Raw genomic sequence first — 21,193 nt, 5'->3', positions numbered from 1 at the left:
GTCCCTGACTATCTTCTAGCGACGACTGAAGACCTACCGCTTCCTGAAACACTTAAATTAGCACTTTCCAAGTTTGCCTTGTAGAATTCAAGAGTTATATTTATATTAAGTTTGTAATCTAGCATACCAGTATAGATTTATTCATTGCTAGAGACTTAAAGCACTTTTGTATGTCGCTCTGAATAAGGGCGTCTGCAAAAATGGCGCAAATATGAAGAAAAAAAAATTATGTAAATGTAAATTAATGTGAAGTAATGAGATGATGATCAGAGATAATGGTGGTTCATTGGTATTATATTTTATATACTATATGTAGCAATAAATTATCATTTCTGTACTACAGACAGACAGACAGACAGACAGATAGATAGATAGATAGATAGATAGATAGATAGATAGATAGATAGATAGATAGATAGATAGATAGATAGATAGATAGATAGATATTTCATTCTTTAGACTCTTATACACATTATCTCTTGATTTCATTGATATTTAAATGAGAAGGCTAAATTATTTATGCTCCTTTCCTCCAAAAGACGCGCCAATTGAACGCAGGCGAGACCAGAAGGCGGAGGCAACTGCGCAGAATCAACGCAATATTGATGCCCTGGAAGGCACCGTGGCTGTTTCCCCTGTGTGTGTGTTTGGAGGCAGGAGGGTAGTAGTGTTAGTGTGCAGTCTGCGCCTGAGGCTAAAGAAATGCCTGGTTATTCCTATCGAATGGCAGTGCCATCTTTCTCACACATTATCCTTTTGGTGGCTGTACTTCAGCACGGCCAGGCTGGTCGGCTCTACACTGAAGAAGATCCACTGGTCATTTTGAGCAGTGACACTCTAAAGCAGACCTTGTTCAACTCTTCCACAGCCTGGCTGGTCCAGTTTTACTCGTCCTGGTGTGGACACTGCGTCCACTACTCACCCACATGGAAAGCGCTAGCGGGAGATGTGAAAGGTAAGAGGGAGGGACGGAGACTGGTCCTCCAGCTGGAGCTTCCTTTTGTAGCTAACTGCTTATTCTGCAATACTCTTCCTTCTGCACGTAGCTTGCGCTGGTTTGGCTACGAGAAATGAGGTGAAGCTAACGAGCTAATGATGGCTAGCTTTCAGCCAGAACCGCGAACTTACAGGAAAAACCTGTTTCTTTTTTTTATAGACGGTTATTTAACACCAGAAAGCAAAACTGACACCTGATTTTTATCTCGTCTCCGCTTTCCTGTACTTTCTGATTATTTCAATGATAAAGGAAATTGATTACAGTGTCGTGGTTCTTCTTCTTCTCCTCCTTCTTCATCTTCTCCTCCTCCTTCATCTTCTTCTTCTTCTCCTTAATAGTATTATTCATTACTTCTACTTCAATTCAGCACCTGTATGCACCTGTTCTGTTTGTACAGCTGCTCAAACATCTGCTTCTCTTCCCACTCTACATCTTATACCTCTAATATATTCATTTGGTCAAACACATTCATCTTCTGTTCTTAACTCAGGATTAGTCCAAATCAAAGTCTGATCTGATCTGATCTGTCCGACTTTTTATAGTCCCGAACATTCCTGAGTAAACAGCTGTTTCTCCAGAGGCCAAACAGAAACCTGGAAGTGAAACTTCAGTCCTTTTCTATTTTTTGCCGGTTGACAGTAACAGTCAGTGAACTGATTCTCTGGATCAAATCAGATCCTGTATACAGCTTGAAGAACCCAGAAAGGTGAAAACATTCTATCGAATATCCCTCGCTCTCTCCGTATATGAGTAAATGGACGAACGGACTGGATTCTTAATGCAAAGTTGGCTACCACGCACAGTCCGGCTGTATGAGCCCAGGCCACCCTCAGAAATCGTGTCGTTTCGGAGCAACGGAGGCCACCGATGCTATAAACGTCTCTTCTTTGACACACCAGCCCAAAAGTGGATTAATCTGTTTGTGCCATGTCTACAAGTCACTAAAAGAAGACGAGGTGCTGAGAGGGAGCGTTTAAAGCTCGCCTCAATGGATAATCTCAGTTGAATGCTGTAGATTTGTACCTAAGAGTCTTAGATTACAGCTATAGAAAATAATGATTTGTAATCTGGTGACACTCGGAAGATTCGTTCCCTTTTTTGTGTCTGGGTCCCCTCAAGGTGTCGTCTCGGGGCCGTTTTACTTGCCACCGTCGCTTTTGGTTTCCTTGCTGACGGTCTTAGAGACCTAAATCTACTTCTGCATTTATTTAGTTAGATAGTAAGCTTTGTTTTACCAGGTTGAAAGTCTTGGAGATAAAATCTCTTTTACAAGAATGACCCAGTCAGGAAGGCTGCAAAAGATACTAGTTAAGATACAAACAGCTGATTGACACGTGAGAGGGGGAAAAAAAATAGTACAAAACAAATCAACGTGGCTCGGTTCAATATTGGTCCAGTTGGGGGGAAGAAATGCAAAATCGTTTGCCTTTTTTTTTAATTAATGCATGTTATTATTATTCACAGTTTACATAAAAATTTATAATTAAATAAAGTACCTGCTTGGTTTAAATAAATACAAAAAATATATAAAAATAAATCAAATGACTGTATTTAAAAAAAAATTGATTCAATTAAGCAGTTGATTAAATTGGCACAAATTAAATAGATTAAATAAATGGAAAAATTTTATGACATAGTTTACATTTGTTCGATTCCGTTTGGGAAATACAGATGCTCGTGTATATTTGTACACACGCATCTGTGTGCATCATACTTTAACAAATGTCTTCATTCCTTCCATTCTTCATTCATTTATTTATTCTTGAAGCCGTACATAAAAAGCAAACGAATCCATATCGCTAGACTCGTAAAAAAAAGTTGATGGTATGCAGTAAGTAGCCACAGTCCGCCATTTAATGTGTTAATGAGGAAACTCAGGTTTGAACTATGTTCCGCACCTAAAAATGATTGTATTCGGTACACATGTGCACCGGAACGAAAGCTCTGTACAGAAACAGTTCGGCACGAATATCCGTACCGTTAAAACCCCTAATATATAGTCAAGTCGGCTTTATTGTCATTTCAACCGTATACGGTGCAGTAGACAGTGAAACCTCATAAAGTTTCCTCAGGACCACGGTGCTACAGCAAACAACATGAATGAGCAAATGGAACACGAGGAACACAGGGAAAAAAAGGGGGGGCGGGGGGGGGTGTAACAAAACACAAGATACGACATGAGTTTTGCTTTTTAGAAAAAATGATGGAAAGAGAATGAGTGGGTAGTAAACCATATTTAGATTTATAAATAAAACAGTAGCAGTGTGAGCTCTACTTTAAGCGTTTAAAGGTTTTAAAAAAAAAAAAAGTGCTGTCTTTTCTTACAAAAAAAAAATGATGTGATCTAAAATAATCCTTTCCTTATTTCATAAGCAATTTTTGTCATGAGACTTTAAACCCCTAACCACATGAGTCACAAATCAAGCATCATATTTCAGAGCTAGCGAGCGTCGAAATGCCAGGAAACAAGGACTAGTTTTGATATTTCAGGACTAACGGATTCCAGCCATTTGTTCTGTTAAGTGCATTAAGTCTGGTTTTGTTGGCACAAGCTGTCGGTCTGGTGGCTCGCGAGTGGCTGCCTACCAGCTGTTCCTCCTACAATAGGGGTCGGATGATCCCATTGTGCTTCTCGACCCTGGCGTGCATTCCCCCACACACCCTAAAAACACACAGAGCCCCTTCAGCAGGTGAACGAATAATTCAGCGGATCTGCAGAAGAGGGGGTTCTCTGGTTCTCAGTGGGGGTTTTCCAGAAGACTTCGAGATATCCTTTTCTTCAAACGTCCGAACCACCCACCCCATACGTCTTATCGTTCAGGATTTAGGTCCCGAGTGCGTAGTGGAGCGAAACAAAATTGCAACTCAATGGTTGTGTGTCTGGAGAAATAATGATATGATGATTGGGATGCAACTACACACATTATGATTAACTATGGGCTGTATTTAACAGGTGGACACGTGGGGGTGATTCTTTGTTTACTCGTGTGTGAATTGGTCTAACTCTGAATTTCCTTTCACCACAGACTGGTTTCAGACCATCCGCATTGGAGTTCTGGACTGTGCACATGAGAAGAACTTTGACATTTGTAAAGAATTTGGCATCCACTTCTACCCTACATTTCGGGTATATACATTTATTGTAATTTAATAGTTAACTATGTATGTGAAATTTGAAACTTATATATGAAATTTGTGTTCATTGAGCCTCAAATGTGTTAGTAAAATCCGGTACTGATGTAGGTGAGGTGAGGAGACCTTCCAGTCAGCATTCCAACTCATCCCACAGGTGTTCATTAGGGTTCAGGTCAAATCTCTGTTGCAGGCAAATTAAGATCTTCCACTCAAACCCATGTAAAACATATCTTCATGGAGCTGGCTTTGTGTATAGGGGTATTGTCTTGTCATGCTGAAACTGAACGGAAAATATAATGCTACTGCATCCAAAGACAACCTCAACTACCAAAACCACATATGGGTGGAACAGTCAGGTGTTCCAATACTTCTGTACATATAGTGATACATATAGTTTTCTACTTATTTCTTCTTTTTATCACTGTATTAAGAATAACGTCGCCTTTTTCTTTTTTTCAGTACTTCAAAGCACAGGGTACTACTTTCGACATAGGAAAGACTTATAGAGGTGGGAAGGATTCACGTCAGTAATAATGATTCCAGATTTGTTTTGTTTCATTTGTTTAAGGTTTATTCATTCTTGGCTCTGATTTGTTTTGCCTGCTGTTAGGAGCTGATCGAGAGATTCAAACAGTAAGACAGCTGATGGTGAACTTCCTCCAAAACCACACGAGGCAAGAATGGCCTGCTGGCTATCCTCCGCTGGAACCTGCCAGGTGTGTTCAGAAGTACACCGGCAAAACCACCAATTCCTCGACATGTAGAAATGTGGTAGGAAGCAGAGATGTGAGACCTCGGTTTTGGCAGGTGTTAGACATTTTTAAATACCATCGAGCAAAACTAATATTATAAGACTGCGGGTGTGCAGCCGTTTACATTTTCTACACTTTTCAGTGTAAACCATTTGTGCATCTGATAAAACGCTAGAACAAATATTCCTCTTCAGCAGGTTGCAGTGTTGCTCTGGGAAATCAAGCTCCAAAAAAACCCAGATTTCTCGATCACAGAGCACAGTGTTTTCTAACTCACATCTTTAGAAGCTTCTGGGAAATTCATTCTGTGGTCTGCTGCATTACTGTAAGATTACAGAGGAGCAGACTATTTCCCTCCAACCCAAATGACCAAGTGACTGGTCGGTTCTGAGAATTATTGGCTGCTTTATGTTACTGTAAATGAGCGAACTTGGCGGAATGATGCTTCACAGTAAAACCCACCCAGCTGACATGAGATAAATTGCAATCTGTTGAAGGTGAGGTTTTTTTGCTCGTTTACCCATCCCTCATTAACTAAGGATTCTTGGGGAAAATCTCAAAGGGCCTTTTGGTGTATACTGTCAAGAACATAGTATTATGTTTTGTGGTGTAGCCCTGAATGCTGTCTAAAGTCTGTATTACTTGGCACTGAGAGTGTTCTGTGCAATGCGGAAGGGCAAAACAAAAGCCTGAATTATTGAATAATAAATTATAGAACTTTCAGTCTGTCAGTCAGCTAAAACAAAAACTGCAGAGACGCTACGGCAGAGTCTGGGGTTCAGTTGCTTTGCGTTCAGTAGCCACGTATAAACCTGAGGCAGCTGCGTTAATGAAGAGGTGTAAGCAGCGTTAAATGAAGTTTACTTCACCATTCACCATTCAAACGAGTTCACACTGAGGATCGAATTTTAAAACTAAGCACACCGTGTTAAAATAAAAGGGATGGACAGAACAGAAGTTTGTTAAAAAAAAAAAAGTGCGATAGAGTTTATATTCTATCCTAGAATTTCTTATAGATACTGCCATTTATTTCTAAATATAGTGTACCATCAAGAATGATGACAAAAGTTTACATCTTTAATATTATACATATTGTAATATAAAATATATATCTATATCTCAGTATCCTCTCCTTAGCATCTACACATGGTCGTTCCTGATTTGCTTTTCGATAGTCTGGGTTTCCCGCATCTCCCCCATCCCTGCCGTGCTAATATTAAATCTATTGAGTTATTCAGTAACGAGGGGGCCGTCATCAGCTCTTGTCGTTCTGCTCCCTTTCACAGGACCGAGAACATTCTGTCTGCTATTGGATTGAAATCAGATCATTACACCGCCGTGATCATCGAGGATAAAGAATCTTACATTGGAAGAGAGGTATGTGCAACGACACCAGTCAGTTTAACTTCGCATCGGATGATGAAACAGAATTGCAACTTTAGATTTACAGTTTGAGCTGTAGAAAAAAAAAAGGACTAGAGAACTCTGAACCCCTTCTCTGCATGCCTAAAATAAAAGGTAAAAGCGAATAAAAAAAAAAAAATATATATATATATATATATATATATATATATATATATATATATATATAGTTATCCTCCCTTTATTGTCAAGTCTTTGCAGTTGTAAAGCGTTTATTATATCCAAATTTCAGTGGAAACAAATCAATGGAGTTCAACGCTTTCTAGATGAATTTCTGCTCTTCTTTTCACAGTCTTCAGACTTCCCAAGTAATGCTAATGCTTATATAATTTGGGATTTTCCTACTGGGAAGCCAGTGAGATTGGTGTGTGTAATCCTGCACCTGTTTGCGAGGAGGATAATCATTTAGCAAAGTTGCTTTATCACCAATCTTTCCTTTCCTCTCACTGAAACTGAGGGACCCCCAAACATGTTCCAGCATGACTATACCCCTGGGGTGTACAGGACGATTCATGCAGATATGGTTTGCCAAGGTTGATGTGTAAGAATTCATGCGGCCTGAACACATTTGGGAGGAACTGGAACACTGACTGCATCCCGCTAATGCTATTCTAGCGGACTGATTCCCCCCCCCACCCCCCACCACCCGCTAGTGGTACCGTAGTCGTTTTTTCCAAAGTTTTTAGCTTTATTGCTTTGTTTTTATGACTTCTATGTATTACAGTCATGTTTTATACAGTATATTTGCATTATCGTATTGGTTATATTTATCCAATGAATTTTTTTTTATAGAAAATAGTTTTTATAGTAAATACAATAGCAGTGACTGGCATGTAAAATACAATAGCTGTGATTAGTGACCGCTAACTACTTTTAGATAAATCATGCCAAATGGATATTGTGGTCAAGATTTTGGCTTGTACAACATTGTTTTTTTTTGTGTGTGTGTGTGTGTGTGTGTTTTATTCAAGACTTTAACTTTTGAATATATAATTACATTCCGCTAAATGATGTAAGTAATGTTAAAAACGCAGTGTTATAGGACAATGAGCTACACCAGGATAGTGTGTATGATGGCCAGATGCAAAATAGAGTGTGAACGTGTGAAGAACTTTAGCAAATGCAGTGGATTTTTATGCAAACAAATACACACAACCTCGCTAAAAGATTAGCAATGTGATTATATACTTAACCTTTCAAATATTTCGGACCTCTTTTAATATCTGTAGGAATTTAGAAAATGCTAGTGATTCACAAATGATTCAGGTTCATAGATTTCGCTTCTCTTATCTCTATCATGGCTTCGTGGCATCTTCTAGGAATTTTTTCTTGACCATATCTTTCAGTGCCATCTTTTCTTCCTGGCCTTCTGTTTAGAATCCTGTAGATTCGGTCTTTATACGGTAAATCCCGGCATGGCCTTGCCGACGACGTCTGACAAAAGCTTTGTTGTGCATCAAGACTGGGAGAATCAATGAGGAAAAAAAAGACGAGAAAGACATGGCTTTTGTGAACACTATCTAATAATTATAGGTTTAGCAGATGTAGGGATTTGGATCTTTGTGTATTAATGATTTTATATGTCGGACTTCTGCCTTGTGATTGGCTGATTTTTATGAATCATGTCAGCCAATCCTGAAGCTGCTGCACAATGCAAAGAATTATGCAGACACAGGTCAATAGCATCACTTAGATATAAATCAACCATCAAAATGGGAAGGAAATCGATTTTGATTGTAGAATAGGAGATCAGTATGGTTTTGCTGCTGTGTATACACTCACCAGCCACGTAATTAGCAACACGAAGCGAGAACCAGGCATATCGGGTCCATAGATTTATGCTTTCCATGCCAAATTCTGACCCTACCATCTCAATGTCTCAGCATTTGGCATCAAATCTTTAATAGTGCGGTTTTAGAGAGTCTACGCTAACAATGTATTGTGATTTCTGGGAGGCTTTTCAGTTCCTCGCCGGTGCAAAGCGGTTATTTGAGTGACATTTATCTTCCTGTCAGATAGCAATTTATATCTGCCTCAACAAGGCATTTCTGCATATAGTAAACATGCATATGCTTCATAAATTTTGCATGATCCAGGCTTGAGTTTAGCGGAGCTCATGTTTATTTTTCTACATTTTTTTGGTTGTTTTGCATCATCTGTTCAAAGACTTAAAATGGAAATAAATTAGATGATGTCGACCAGTGTACATGGAAAAGTAGAATACATTTTATTTTGAAATATAGTTATTTTTAGTTTAGTATTTTTATTTATTTTTTTGTAAATTTTTAGGTTTTGATATAATCTCGACTAAAATAAAATGTAGATTTGTAAATCTGGATTTCTGGTAAATAATACAAATTCATCCACTGACGCTTTCTCCCATTTATTTTTCAATCTAGCCGACTATTTCTTCATCCATCTACCCCTTCTTTCCACATAAAAATGCATTTCTTCATCACCTTTCATTATATTGTTCGAATCTGGGCCAACCAATATTGCACCTTTGTGTTCACCATCAGAAAAATTACACTTTCCATAGACTTCACAGGTTTGAACAGTAAGAATCAGTCATATGGGTGGAGCGCAGTGTCTGTGATCCAACAACAGGATGCAGTTTTCCTGAAATAATCAAGTCCTAGACTTGTTCTGGTTTCATTAATACCAGTGCAGTGTGACATCCACAACTCAAAACTCACTGCTGGATATAACGTACCCTAATAAACCGATAAAGAATGCATCATTAATATCTATCTTGCTTGATATATTGCAAAAAAAGTTTTTCTTTCTTGTATAGGTAATATTGGATCTAATGCCATATGAAGGTATAGTCGTGAAGAGGGCCCTGAGTTCAGAAAAGGTTCTCGTGGAAAAGCTCGGCATCACCACTGCCCCGGCTGTCTACCTCTTCTACCCCAACGGGACCCATGCAGGCATGGATGTGTAAGTCATTCACCTGCCTCCAGAATATGAATTTTGCTCTCTGGTATTGGCCTGTGCTGATGCTAGTGGTATCATACAGGTATATTAATATATAATTAGAATATAAGTGAATTTTGTTCAGTAATTCCTCCATTGTGTAAAGCTGCCTTGGGACATCGTTTAAAAACACTATAGAAATTTGAATTGAATATGTATTGAATATATTATATATCAGCATTAAAGCAGCATCGTGTGCGATGAGTAAAATATGAATAATAAGTGACTCTGTAAATCTTAAGCTGGATTCCAGACGCTCCTCACATCTCTACACATGTTCACAGGCAGAAGAGAATACGCTTTTTCTTTTCCTCCTTCCTTAAACTGCTTCCTGGAGTTCACCGAAAACAGGCCCCCTCAATCCAGCAGCCCGAACAGACGGTTATTAAAGACCAGAGCACAAGTGAGCGCTTCAAAGAATTCGACAAGTAAGTGTGCTTAAACGCGCTTGATGCTCAACTTCAATGAACTCCTCAAACTACAAGTAAACTGGCAGACCAATGCGAATCACCCAAAGGAAACACAAATACAAATTGGTGAGGCACAGTCCAGAAAAAGAACCCATTATTCCAGCAGATCAAGCCGAAAAAAAAAATGCGAGTCCTTCAGTGTATTGGGAAAAAAATTGTTTTGTGAACATGAATGCAGCTCCTGTAGCAGCTCCTCTGTAGCTTTGCATTTATTTAGATAGAATAGAATAGAATAGAATAGAGGTCCAAATATAATTCGCTGTATTACAACTACAAATGAGACCAACAGCCAATCAGCAACAATGCAACAGCCAATCAGCAACAATGCAACAGCCAATCAGCAACAATGCAACAGCCAATCAGCAACAATGCAACAGCCAATCAGCAACAATGCAACAGCCAATCAGCTTTCTGATACTGACGTGAATCTCTCTCGGATCGTACAACAGACGTAACACGGATTTTTTTCTTTCAAATATGGGGAAGTGCAAGTTTAGCGCTCGGTTAAGGCCAGTTTAAAAAAACAACGTATTTGTGTGTGTGTTTTTGATCTTGTGATCTAGATCTTAAATTTCATTCTTAATGGTCTTAAAAAGTAAAAAAAAAAGTGTGAAACCCTGATCTTTGTTTGAGATCAGTTGTGTTTGTGTGATGTAGTGTACCTTTTAAAAGTACAACCCTGCTCCATAAGGTAATATGGAGTACCAATACTAGTAATAGACTAGTAAAAGTTGGTTTCAAAGGTACACAACATTCAATTTCCAAGTGAAAAGTAAATGTTATGGTACGGAAGAGCTCCCTTTTAAAAGTACCACCCAAGTGACAAGGAATTACAGTCTCAGCCTGTCACGTGAAGCTATAATAAAAGCGTGAGCTGTTGCATCACCATGACGATCAGTAAACGCCGCTTCCCGTGAAAATGGCCGTGTTGTATGATTAACTACCAGACACTTGAGCAGCTTCCCTAGAACTCTGGTTTGTGTGTTTATTAATCACCTTGACACTCCTGTGCCTTGTGATTAGAGCACAGAGCAAAACCTCCTGTCCAACATGAAGTAGAATTAATAGTCAATTATACAGATGTGACAAGCTCAGAATTGTGAGATGGATCTTAACTCATTGCAAGTTTATTGTTTTTTTCTTTAAGGTCTAAAGTATACATGGTAGATCTGGAATCTGGCTTGCATTATCTATTGCGAGTGGAGCTGGCAACCCATAAGACTTTAGAGGGAGTGGAGCTGAAGATCTTCAAAGACTTTGTCACAGTAGTGGCTAAGGTAGGACTTGTTGTTCTCCAGCTTTGTTATATTGTCCTTTGTGAACTCTGCTGGCATGACTCCTGATATCTTCCTTCTGATCTCAGCTGTTTCCTGGACGCCAATCTGTGGTCAAGCTTCTGGAGACACTTCTGGAATGGCTGATCAGTTTACCGCTGGAGAAAATTCCTTACGAAGCCATTTTGGACCTGACCAACAATAAGATGAGGGTGAGACTCGAAATGGGTGCGCTTTTACCCCTCGGGTTTGAAAAACGTAAATTAGATCAGCACTTGCAGAGAAAAACAAATGGTTTTCGTGGTGTTGTAGTTCTTTCTTTTACTAGTCTATATATAATTCGCTGTCTTACAACTACATGCAAGACATGCAACAGCCAATCAGCTTGTTTTTGCTGGAAAACTCTTAGATTGTAGCACAGACATAAAACTCATTTTATCTTTAATGCAAGTTTGCTGATACTCGGCTTGAAAAAAAAATAATTTAGGGCTTGGTTAAGGCCAGTTGTGATGTTTTTTTGATGTTGCAATATAGATCTTAAATGTCATTCTTACGGTCTAAAAAGGTTTCCAAAAGTCTTACATTTGACTTGCTGAGACCGTCATTGTACAAAACATACCACACATTCAGTGCAAACAGCTTCAGCTTCGGAGAAAAAAAGTACCGTATTTTCCGGACTATAAGCCGCTACTTTTTCCCCACGCTTTGAACCCCGCGGCTTAAACAATGAAGTGGCTAATTTATGGATTTTTCCTGGGTTTTTCCCGGTTTCACAAACTTCATGCCAAAAAACTGAGCCCCCTAACATAAGAACCAATGAAATTGCTGAACGGGTTCAGGTGAACCAATGTACCTCTTTATATTAAATCAGATGCGCTCCCACTGAATCGGGCCGCACCACATCATAAATATGGATGATGTTCCTCTGACGTTTGACCTGCCGCTCACTCGGACTGTCTACAGGAAATGCGAATCATTCGTCACGCTGAAAACAACCGGGCATGAAAACACACTTCACCTGTGTTCTGAGCTGCACGGCATCGGGAGAAAAGATTCACCGATGGTGATTTTTAAACGCACGACGATGCCAAAAGATAAACTCCCGAGAGAAATAGTTGTAAAAGGAAGGAGGAAGACAGTGAACAATGACTTTCTTGGTAGAAGAAAAGTCATTCGTTAAAGCCTGTGTAAAGTTCATTAGTTTCAGTGTAGACACCTGCGGCTTATAGACAGGTGCGGCGTATTTATGTTCAAAATAAAAATCTTTGTAAAATTCAGTGGGTGCGGCTTATATTTGGGTGCGTTTAATAGTCTGGAAATTACAGTATGCAAACTGTGCTAAAAGTCAGAAATGATGATTTTTGTTGTTCCAGATCTCCGGGCTGCACCTGAGTGAGCGTGTGCGGTGGTTAGGCTGCCAGGGCAGCAGCGTGGCACTCAGAGGATACCCCTGCTCTCTTTGGACCCTCTTCCACGTGCTCACCGTGCAGGCTGCCAGCCGGACAGACGCTCTCGCCAACACTGGTATGAAGAGCCAAAGCCCTTTCAGCTTTCCTCAATTAAGTGTCTAAAAAGCCTTCATTTTATATCAAGTACTCAGATGAAGCATATGGGTTATAAATGGACCGTTTCCCTTTGTAGAAAAGAAGCTTGTCCTTTTACAGTTTTTCTTCGGGTTGCTTTGGAGCGGTTCTCAGATCAGAAATGAAATTGTCCAATTTCTATGTTCAACCTGCACATCATGTCACTTAAAGCAATTTCTTGTTGCTTTGAACAGATTGCGAATGCGTCGGTATATTAATTTAATTGATCGCGAGCAATTGTCTGCTACATTATCATATTGCATCATGTTCATCAACATATATTATACTGGTTTTCTGACCCCAAAACATCTCGGCATCAGTTCATTGAGCCATTGGATGCAAAATCTGTCGAGCGTAAATTTATATACACGTTTTTTTCTCGTAAATGTGAATTGACTTGATTAACTCGAAAATAGGTCAAAGGTGAATCTGACAAACCTTCAATTGGCGTGCGTATAGAGACGGAGCGAAAGACCAAATTGAAAATGGTGAAGGATCAGGAAACAAACGAACACCAGTACAGTAAAAATGTGAATCTTGTCCCAGTCTCTTGCCATTAATATCCTTTGCTGTGTACATTTGCGCTGTTGAAATTCATATCTGCCGCACAAGAGCTTTTCAATCCTTGTAATCTGAGCTGTAGTTTACACCCGAAAATTCTGAAACCTTTCAGTCATATTGATAACATGACTGTGAACATTTTGTTTGTGAACAAGGACAAAAGGACTTAGAATTCTGATGGTAATGAGACACAAATACTTACTTTTGAGAGATTTTGAGGAACAGTACAGGAGAAATGCTCCAAAGCAACTGCAGAAAATTTTTTTTTATAGAATGTTTATGTTCACATTGAGATTTTTCTGCTCTGTAATTCTGACTCATTATCTCAGCATTGGAGGACGATCCACAGGCCGTGCTTCAAACCATGCGCCAGTACATAGGAACGTTCTTCGGCTGCCGTGAGTGTGGAAAACACTTCGAGGAGATGGCGCAAGAATCCATGAGTCAGGTGAAGTCCCTGGATGAAGCAGTGCTTTGGTTATGGAGGAAACATAACCAGGTTAATGCACGGCTAGCAGGTAAGCTGCAGAAACGGATTGGTGAGACACTATATTGCCAAAAGTTTGCGGACACCTGATCATAAGTATGGTGTGTGCTTTTTGAGCATCACGTTCCACATTTAGTCCCAGTTTGCTCATATCATTTTTTCCACTCTAATGGGAAGATGTTCCTCTAGGTTTTGGAGGGTGCTTGTGGAGATTTGTGCTCATTTTATACACAAGGGTTTTAGTGAAGTCAGGTACTGATGCTGTCAGTGTTCCGATTCATGATGTTCAGTAGGGTTAGGGTCAGGGCTCCATAGCAGGAGATCTTCCACTCTAAACCATGCAAAGCAGATCTTCATGGAGCTGGCTTTGTGCACAGGAGCATTGTCATGCAGGAACAGGTTTGGGTCTCCTAGTTCATGTGAAGGGAAAATTTCATCCAAAGACACTGTGTACAATTGTGTGCCTTCAGCTTTGCGATAACCGTTTGGGAAAGAACCACATATGGATGGGAAAGTCAGGTGTCCCAATACTTTTGTCCATATATTGTATTTGCAATATACTTTAATAACATCCATATAACCTATGACATTAATTTCATTTTCTGTAGGTTCAATGAGTGAAGACCCAATGTTTCCCAAAACACAGTGGCCCACTCCTGACCTCTGTCCAACATGCCATGAAGAACAGGATGGGCTTCATGTGTGGAATGAAGACATGGTTCTCGCTTTCCTCAAAAAACATTACAGTGCGGAAAACATCTCACCAAAGCACACCAGTGATCTCCATTCAGACGCAGGTCCAGGCGCAGCTAATAAAGCCATCTCAACCCCACCCAGCGATCCTCTTAAAGGGGTGAAGACATCCCCTGAAGGTCCGAACTTCATGAAGCTATCTGATAAACGAGGAACCGGAAGCGTCCAAAAGGAGCCGAACCTCCCCTTCTTGGGATTAGGCTTTTCCGGCGTAGACATGAGTCTGTGTGTGCTGTTGTATGCGTTCTCTTGCGTCTTTCTCATGCTCATGTTCTTTTTCTTCCATGTTCGCTCTAAAAGGTGGAAAATCAGAAACCACAGACTGTACGTATAGCGCTCGAATGCCACACGTTCGGAAAGTCTCACGAGAGACACTCGGTGTTCTATAGGAATCTCCTGCTAGGAGTTGAAGGATTTTTTTTTTCTTCCTTATAATTTATTCGGTTATTGTATTGTTCTGCTTTGTCCGTATTGCTGTGGTGAGACTAATTTCCTAATGGCGAAGCAGATTTAGTGAATTTTTTATAGTAATTAAAAACATGCATCCGACCTACTTGTAAGGTCAAACTCGAAGCGGATGTTTCGCAGCCCCGATACAAGCAGAGGTGACGTTTCCGAGGTCAAAACTGTTTTACAAATATTTTAATCAACAGACTCCTGAGGTCTGAGAGGTCTATTTTTATGGAAATAATATGTATAACAGTTCTAGACATTTTAATGAAGCAGAGCAAAACCAGCCGAACATAAACGCTGGGATTGTTTACCCCATCAACGAGGGTCAGCGGCAAAACTGGCAACCTTGAAAATCACTGCCTTCTAATAACCTGCAATTAGACTGAAAGAAAAGTGACAGGAGATTTGTTTGCATTTAACTCCCAGTGTGTTGTGGTGTGTTATTATTATTTTTTTTATTATTATATATATATATATATATATATATATATATATATAAGTAGTCTGTTTTACAGACCTTTGGCCTCTTTGTTAATGGCTTCATCATTTATTCAGTTCACATAGTGTTCTGTGATATGATGGGATTCTCAGTTGTGTGCCAGTAGACCATTTACTCAACCTTTTTTTTTTCCCCCATTGCAGCTTGTTGTATTAAGTTTTATTCTTTAAAACCGTGATGCAGGTAACGTTCAGCCGCTTTTGACTTTATGTGCCCACGTCTTTCTAGCGTCCAGTGTGTTGACTATTTTACTATATCGGTTTGTCAGCTACTGTGAAATGATGAAGTGGTATCTCACAGAAAGCACACTTAAATTATTGAAACGGAAATTGATCGTCTTAATGCATCTATTAGAGTGATAGGAGTTGCTTAGTTTGACTGGTGAATCAGGATTATTTGAGCTCGATGTTTCTTTTGATTATTTCTTTCTTTTTGTCAGGAATATTGTGAATTCAGTACAAAGAGTTATTACAGCTTTATTATGAGTCCATAGGTTTTTCACGTTGTGTTCACAAGCCCCCAGAGGTAACCTGAAGATCTTTAAAATCGTGTGCACTACAAACGGTATTTTTGGTCGGGATCATTTTTGTGTAGGAATCGTGCATAAATACTGGAACATCTCGTTTCACGCTTTTATTCCGTGTTGAGCATTTGATGAGCTTTTCCTCAGTTATTTACCAGCGTTTAAATGTGAAGCAGGTATGTCATTTTAGTGCTTTTCCGACGAATCAGCCTTACTACACGACTGCTTCTGCGTTGAGAGCGAGTCAACAAACCTCTCCCATGTTCATAGCTACACAGAAAGTGACCTTTTCCAGCTGCTACAGAATGACACTGTTTTATTTCCAGGAGTTTTAAGGAGGGAGTATTTTTTAAATGTGAAGAGTATTTTTGAAGTTTTGTCGTGTACAAACCGCCATGTAGTTCGTCTCGTCCTCAAAGAGGAATCCGACGCGCTTTTTTTGTTTTTGTTTGTTTTTTTTATAATGAAAATTGTAAATTGTTCAAAAAATAAAAGTGTTCTTGGCATCCAACGAGAGATTCAGTGAGATTTCTTATAGAATGCTCCAGTTCTGTTTAACCTTTGTGCAGTTTCTTCTCTAAATATAACCATTAAGATGGCTGTGGATGTTTTTCCTTGGATATCATACACACTAATCAAGTTCAGTTATCAGGTTCCTTTCTGCATAATCAGCACTATTTTACTCTACAGCATACAGTTATATTATTTAGGATCACACCTGAGAGCAGCACTGGACTCTCTCTTTCTCTACTGTCAATCATAGGGGCATCAGCCAATCAAAGGTGGTTGCAGAAAAAGAGACTTATTGAGAAATAGTATTGGAAGGTGAGGTTGTGGTAGATATTGCTAAAAAAAAAAACAAGAAGGGGAACATGGGGTAGATTTTTGATGGGGATTATGAGGGATGTTCTACAGAGAAGCAGTAACTAAGAGTAAAGTGTGTGAAAGATTTATTGAGAAGCAGTATTTGGAGGGGAGGTATGGTGGAGATTTATTGAGAAACAGTATTAGAAGTGGAGTATGGGGGAGATTTATTGAGAAACAGTATTGTAAAGGAGGTATTGAGGAGATTTATTAAGAAACAGCATTGGAAAGAAGGTATGGAGGAGATTTTTGAGAAATAGTATTAGAAGTGGAGCATGGTGGAGATTTATTGAGAAACAGTATTTGAAGGGGAGGTATGAAGGAGATTTATTGAGAAACAGTATTTGAAGGGGAGGTATGAAGGAGATTTATTGAGAAACAGTATTTGAAGGGGAGGTATGAAGGAGATTTATTGAGAAACAGTATTTGAAGGGGAGGTATGAAGGAGATTTATTGAGAAACAGTATTTGAAGGGGAGGTATGAAGGAGATTTATTGAGAAACAGTATTTGAAGGGGAGGTATGAAGGAGATTTATTGAGAAACAGTATTTGAAGGGGAGGTATGAAGGAGATTTATTGAGAAACAGTATTTGAAGGGGAGGTATGAAGGAGATTTATTGAGAAACAGTATTTGAAGGGGAGGTATGAAGGAGATTTATTGAGAAACAGTATTTGAAGGGGAGGTATGAAGGAGATTTATTGAGAAACAGTATTTGAAGGGGAGGTATGAAGGAGATTTATTGAGAAACAGTATTTGAAGGGGAGGTATGAAGGAGATTTATTGAGAAACAGTATTTGAAGGGGAGGTATGAAGGAGATTTATTAAGAAACAGTATTGTAAAGGAGGTATGGGGGAGATTTATTAAGAAACAGTATTTGGAGGGGAGGTATGGAGGAGATTTATTAAGAAACAGTATTAGAAGTAGAGTATTGGCGAGATTTATTGAGAAACAGTATTGGAAAGGAGGTATGGAGGAGATTTATTGACAAGCAGTATTAGAAGTGGAGCATGGCTGAGATTTATTGAGAAACAGTATTTGGAGGGGTGGTATGGAGGAGATCTATTGAGAAACAGTATTAAAATGGAAGATTTTACTGAAAAACTATTAAAAATGGAAGATTTTACTGGGAAACAGTATTAGGAGGAGATTTATTTAGAAAAAATATTGGAAAGGGGGTGTGAGGAGATCTTACTGAGACAGTGATGGATTAGGTTTCTTTTACTGAGAAACAGTAATGGAATGGGTTTATGGGCAGATTTTACTAAGAAACGGTATTGAAAGGAGATTTTGGGTGGTTTTGCATAAAAAAACAGTATTGGAAGGGAAACATGGAAGGGGATAAATGGAAAGATTTTACTGGGAACCCATAATGGAAGGGGTTTATGGGGAGATTTATCAAGAAACAGTATTGGATAGGGAGTATGTGGGGGAGATTTCTTGAGAAGAAGAATACTTTTGGAAAGCTCTAAATGAAACTACTTAAAATGTTTTGTCCATGTCTACTTAATTTCACTGTAAAAATCTAATGATTTTATATCAAAAGGGTTGCATCCTAAAACCTCGTTTAAGCAACGTATGGAGTTAAACTGGTCAGCTGGAGTATTTATAAGTAAGAAGCTTTGCCTTCTGTCGATGAGCGATCTATGGAGATTTGCACCTGCAAATAATAAGAAATGGATTTGCCAATTTTTATATATTCTTATACATCAAATATGCACAAAATTGCACCGACATACATGACATACCCTCATCTCCGTTAGACAGCTGAAGATTTAGAGAAAAAAAGTGAGTGAACCTCAAAGTGGATTCTGCTGATGTAGCCAATCTGTTTTAAGATTATCGTGCACATTGAGATGCTTTTCTGATCATCATGGTTGTAAAGGAAGTTTATTTGGGTAGCTTTAACCTTTCTGTCCAATGCAACCAGATTGATCATTTATGATTGTGTAAAAAGTGTAAACTTTTAGACTGTTGTGCATGAAAATCCCAGGAGATGGCACTAACAGCCATGCTGTAGCCAAAAAAAAAGAGATCTCATTCCCCCTTTCTGACGTATGATATAACCATTAGTTGAATGCATCCGCAGGATTTCTTGTTGTTAACACTGCTGCATGACTTTAACATCCCTGCTGATTCATGCAACTGTGCAAAGTCTCTGCTTTAGGAATTGAGTAGTAGTTTGTTTAAACTATAGTTTGGGATTCAACAGGGCCGTTATTTTCATTTGTACCTACCTGAGATATTTTATAACAAATACAGCTGATCCTGTTTTAAAACAGCTAAACCTGGTTGCTTCATTAAAACCACTCCAATCAATCGAAGACCACCAGCACATCCTAGAAAAACAGAAACAAACCTGTGTCAGATGGCAATTTTGACATCATGGTCTCTTAACTACTCTGTGTATATGAGCTACAGTAACTGGTGTACATGATACAATGGCACCAGCGTGGTTAATGCAAGATGAGTAATATCCGTTATGCTCCTCTCAGACTGTAAGTTATGGTTGGCAACATCAGCAGTGGGCCATCAGGGTCATTTCATGTCACATCAGAATCACTGACTTACTTTTTAATATATTTTTGTCCATGAATATGTATTTAACTGTTCCCAATAGTCCATCATCTTCATTTTGTAGCATTGCTTTTTAGCTGTTGCTTCATTTCACAATGGCTGACAGTGGAATACAAATTGATTTGGTCACAGAAATACTTGCAAGGACATTGACATAATAGTCTTTTCTTCACAATGTCCCACTTTTTTTTTTTTTTTTTAAAGTCAACAAAACAGTTCAAAACAGTTGTTAAGCTTTTTCATGACCCATTTATTCTTTTGTCTTTTGAATTTGCAAAAAACACACAATTTGCCTTCAATTCCAATCCCCAGCATTCATTCACGCTGTATGAGACTCCTGTCTGTAATGCAGTGCTCTGTTTTACTGCATTTCTCTATAATATTGATGGTTTCTATACCCATGGTGTCATAATGATGGTATTGAGAGGTGGATTAATTCAGATTGGACACCACTAAAGGCCTAGGTGTGTGTGAAATGCACAGCTTGAGTGTGGTAAGTATTCGGCTTAGTTATGTTGCCATCAGAATTACAATCTGACATATTATTTAGTTTAGATGTGACATATATATATATATATATATATATATAGGTCTGATGGGTTTATAGTAAACTATAGTAAAGCGTAATCATGATTGGAGTAAACTCACATAGCCAGAATTTGCTTTAACCAAGCCGGAGGAGCAAAACAAGCCCAATACTGTGAGTCAAGTCTTTATTAAAAGTAAGTCAGCCATTTTTTAAAAAACGATGTCTTCCCAAAATCAAATGACAGAATTGCTAAGTTAGCAAAACAAAACAAACAAAAAAAAGGAGCAAACTACATGGTTTTCGGTTTCCTCCAGGGGGCAGCATGGAGGCATCACTTTTCTCTTCTACAGCTCAGACTGCAGTCTCTTTTCACTAGGGACATCATACATGTGATCATGCAGTCTCTCTTTTGCTAGCATCTTGTCTGTCAGTCTAATAGCTCTTGATATGGGCACTCAAGAAAATGCCGATGGTTGTGTTCAGCACTCTGGGTTAACCTGAATCAGTCATGCTTTAAGAAATCTGCTGAGAAGTGAGAACTATTGATTTGTAATAATAAAAGAAAAAGTTTGATGACTGTTTTGAGCTGTTTCCTACTAGTGAAAGATTCAGGGAAGTGAAATTTAGAAATGGGATGATCGTAAGCTATAGGAAGGAAACTGTCCAGCTGAACATCGAAACGCGGTAAGATTCGGTGGGGGTGAGGGTGGGAGGGGGTTGTGACACAGTTTCACAGTTTTTCAGAAGACCAGACAGTCAGGTGAGCCCAGCTCTTGCTGCACTTACAAGGGCATATGTCTGATATATCACTGATATAAAGCTTTCTCTCTAATATTAGACATGCAGCCGGCATGTTCCTGACGTTTTTATGTTTCTCTTAAATAGTGCTGACTCATGCTCCACTGGCGTCTTAGCCTTAAAAGGCAATGAGTCAAAGGCAGGGCTTCAGTTGCCCCCCCCCCCTCCTCCCCCCCTACACACACACACATCCCCCCCCCCACCCCTTCTACCAACATCTACTGTGCTGAGTGATGCTGCTTTACCACCCTAGTGCTGCTCCATATAGTCTGCCTCACACTGCAGTGGTTCAGCTTTCCGTCTCACGAATAATGACAATTTCACAGTCTGAACAATTTGTCAGAAAGCCTGCTCTTTGTCATTTTTAGGTAGATACATGACGGCAGAAGCAGTTTGGAGGCTGAGTCTGCACCTGCTTTGCGTTTTTTTCCCCCTCATCTGGCTCTTATCGGAGGAGTATCTGTCTGATGCCGTGTTGGCACATCTGATTGGGTATGCAGACTCTGTACTGAGCATGCCAGCCTGTGACAGGGACTGCATT

The 21,193-nt window shown here is 39.2% G+C and overlaps 2 protein-coding genes across 2 annotated transcripts in view; one reads left to right on the top strand and one right to left on the bottom strand.

Annotated features, from left to right (window-relative positions):
- The window catches only part of gpsm1a (G protein signaling modulator 1a), a 28,014-nt gene extending 22,154 nt beyond the window's left edge, over positions 1–5,860 (bottom strand). The window contains exons 1-2 of the mRNA XM_083527714.1: positions 2,935–5,860; positions 1,259–2,882 (exon numbers count right to left, since the gene is read on the bottom strand). The gene's annotated coding sequence lies outside the window, so the exon portion shown is untranslated. The remainder of the gene's footprint in view (positions 1–1,258; positions 2,883–2,934) is intronic.
- On the top strand, positions 610–16,396 carry qsox2 (quiescin Q6 sulfhydryl oxidase 2). Its single transcript, XM_083527696.1, has 12 exons — positions 610–955; positions 4,024–4,124; positions 4,592–4,640; positions 4,743–4,848; positions 6,171–6,261; positions 9,101–9,246; positions 9,567–9,710; positions 10,900–11,029; positions 11,116–11,238; positions 12,400–12,550; positions 13,500–13,688; positions 14,266–16,396. The coding sequence occupies exons 1-12, from the start codon at positions 703–705 to the stop codon at positions 14,742–14,744; spliced, it is 1,962 nt and encodes a 653-aa protein (XP_083383822.1). The 5' UTR covers positions 610–702; the 3' UTR covers positions 14,745–16,396.
- Positions 16,397–21,193: the final 4,797 nt, after the last annotated feature.

This window comes from Silurus aristotelis, assembly GCF_946808225.1.
Source record: "Silurus aristotelis genome assembly, chromosome: 23".
Lineage (NCBI taxonomy): Eukaryota > Metazoa > Chordata > Actinopteri > Siluriformes > Siluridae > Silurus > Silurus aristotelis.
This window is presented reverse-complemented; position numbering and strand designations above follow the sequence as displayed.